This window comes from Lathyrus oleraceus, chromosome 5 (genome assembly GCF_024323335.1).
Source record: "Lathyrus oleraceus cultivar Zhongwan6 chromosome 5, CAAS_Psat_ZW6_1.0, whole genome shotgun sequence".
NCBI classification, from domain to species: Eukaryota; Viridiplantae; Streptophyta; class Magnoliopsida; order Fabales; family Fabaceae; genus Lathyrus; species Lathyrus oleraceus.
The window spans coordinates 399,586,429-399,589,360 of record NC_066583.1 but is presented as its reverse complement, the minus strand read 5'-3'; the positions used below and the strand labels follow the sequence as shown (position 1 = coordinate 399,589,360).

Here is a 2,932-nt window from a genome sequence, read left to right as displayed (position 1 = left end):
AATAGACATTACCATGAAGCACAACAAAGTGAGGAAGCCAATCATCTACATACTCGGTAGTGCCACCCATCTTATTAAATTGTTGCACTCCTACATATTATGTTATCGTATATTTGATATGTGCATTATGTTGTAGCAATTGATTTCATATTTTTACTAATAATTTTTAATTAAAATGCTACTACTAATTTAGTCTCAAAATAAATGTCATTATTACAGAGAAAAAATTCATCACAATTTATTACTCCTATATATTTTGGTACAGAGATGTTAAAAAGTAATCCAAATTCACATTCATTTCAAGTTATATTTTGATTATTTTGAATTTTATTTAGTAGTTATGATAGTTTAAATACTGAACTCATATTAAGTTTATAACATAACTCTTTTCTGTGTAATCATTTTTCAATTCAGTTTGCAAGTTAGTTAGAGTTCTCTCTCTCTCTCTCTCTCTCTCTCTCTCTCTCTCTCTCTCTCTCTCTCTCTCTCTCTCTCTCTCTCTCTCTCTCGTCCATCATCTTCTTCATTATTCTTCATCAACAATTGGCATCAGAGTCTGGTTCTAATTCAGGAACGGGAAACACGAGTGTACGTGAGATGTGTGTGATTGATTCTGCTCATTCAATTCATAGTGAATTAAAGATCTGAATCAAAACATAATCACATTTATTGATTCATATGGATTGGGAAACACGAGTGTTAATGAGATTTCTGTGAATTTTCACAAGAACAAAGATAAATAGTGAAAACGATAGCTTGAACATAAAGCATTTAGTATTTGATGGAAATAATTGGAATCAATGGATGATTCAGATGTGCGTGTTGTTTTGAACTCAAGATGTTCTTGATTTTGTCAATGACGATTACACAACTGTTGAAACAGGTGCAACTGAAGCATAAAGAAACACGCATAGATAAACGAGGAAGAAAGGTCAGAAGGTGTTGTTCTATATCTATTAGTGTATGGATACACATTTATTTGAGAAGATCGTTGATTCAACAAAGATGAAGGTTGCATGAGACACATTGGTATGGTGCTACGACAGTGATGTAATAGTGAAGAAGGTGAAGCTTCATTCCCTATGTAAGCGGTATGAGAATATCAACATGAAGAACAATGAGAAGTTACTTGCTTACATCTCCAGAGTGATTCTGATCACAAATGAGATGAAATCTTGTGGAGAGACTCTCTCTGAACAAGAAATCATTGAAAAGGTAATGATATCACTTACTCCTCAATTTGATTAGATTGTTGTAGCAATTGAACAGTCTAAGGACCTCAACGCCATGATAATTGAAGAGTTGCGTAGTAGTCTAGAGGCATATAAGTTGCGTCTGACTGAGAGAAACTCTGAAAGAGAGGTAGAGCAAGCTATAAAAGCGTCTTCTAGTAAGAAGAATCAGAAGCAATCTTGGTCAGAGGCCAAAAAGAGACATGGTGGTGGTTATTAGAAGTTAGAAGCCTCCAACTTTGATGAGAATAAACATTAGAAGGAAAAAGAGAAGTTTGACAAGAAGAAGGTTCAAGGCTACTGTTGTAAGATGAATCGCCACTTTGCTGTTGACTGTTGGTCAAACAAGGAAAGGAAACCAGAAAAAGAAAACGTAGCCAAAGGAGATTCTAATGATGAACCTGTGCTATTGATGGCTTCTGAAATTGATGGTGCAGATTTAGTAGACTGGTGGTATATGGACACTGGTTGGTCAAATCACCTAATTGGAAACAAACAATGCATGGTTAATTTTGACTCTAGAAAGAGGACAAAGATCATATGTGCTGATGATAAGTGTCTGAATACTGAAGGAATGGGAAATGTCAAAGTCAGAGTGAAGAATGGCAAAACTGTCCTGATCAAGGATGTTTTGTATGTTCCTAGCATGAAGAGCAATTTGATGAGTGTAGGTCAGATAATTGAGAAAGGTTTCTCGGTTACTATGAAGGACAATCTCTTGAAGTTGTATGATTCTGATCAGAAGCTGATTATGCAATCTGAACAGAGAAACAACAAAATATTCAAAGTTAATATGGAAACATGTGAAACTAAATGCCTTAGTCAGAGGGTGCTATAGGTGACAGTGAGTTGTGGTATGAGAGATTGGGGCATCTGAACTTTAGAAGCTTAGGGCATCTGAGTTCTAAGAAGATGGTACATGGAATTACTAAGATTTTGAAGCCTAAGAAGTCATGTGAGATATGCATGAAAGACAAGCAACCTAGATTTCCATTTGCATCAGAAGTGGCTCAAAGAGAAAAACATGTTATGGGAGTATTGCATTCTGATGCATGTGGACCATTTTAAGTACCTTCACTTGGAGAAAATAAGTGTTTTGTGTCATTTGTGAATGAGTACACAAGAATGACACGAGTAACTCTCGTCAAGTTTAAGCATGAGGTGTTTGCTGAGTTTCAGAAGTTCAAGGTGAAGCAAAGTAATGCTACTGATTGGGCATCACAATACAGATGCCTATAAGCTTTATTGTCCAATCACTAACAAGGTGGGACTTAACAGAGATGCCATTGTGAAAGAAATAAAAGCATTGGATTGGAACAAGTATCAATCCAACTCTAGCGTAGTGTTATCATCTGAGTTAACTGCTGAAGATATTTCAGACTCTGAAGAAGAATCTGCCTCTGAAGGAGATTTTGCCTCTGAAGGAGAATCTGCCTCTGAAGGAGATTCTACCTCTGAAGACGAGTGAGAGTCTAAAGGTGACTCTGATGCTAAAGTAGAGACTGAAGGCAAGTCTAACTCTAAAGGTGAATCTAATTTTGATCCAGATTCTGATGACAGTCTAGACTCTGGTGGTATTCATGCCTCTGAAGGTGGTCCAGCCTTTGAATGTAGTCCAACATCTGATATTGTTCCAGTATCTGAAGAAGATTATGAACAAGTTCAGAGGCCACAAAGAATTAGACAAATACCAAGAAGAT

At 36.3% G+C, this 2,932-nt stretch overlaps 1 protein-coding gene across 1 annotated transcript; it reads left to right on the top strand.

Annotated features, from left to right (window-relative positions):
* Positions 1-1,542: 1,542 nt before the first annotated feature.
* On the top strand, positions 1,543-2,070 carry LOC127081022 (uncharacterized). The gene has a single exon (XM_051021312.1). It carries the CDS (start codon positions 1,543-1,545, stop codon positions 2,068-2,070), a length of 528 nt encoding a protein of 175 aa, XP_050877269.1.
* The last annotated feature ends 862 nt before the right edge of the window (positions 2,071-2,932 follow it).

Coding starts and splice junctions, on each gene's coding strand:
- LOC127081022 (XM_051021312.1), top strand. CDS start 1,543: ATGAATCGCCACTTTGCTGTTGACTGTTGGTCAAACAAGGAAAGGAAA.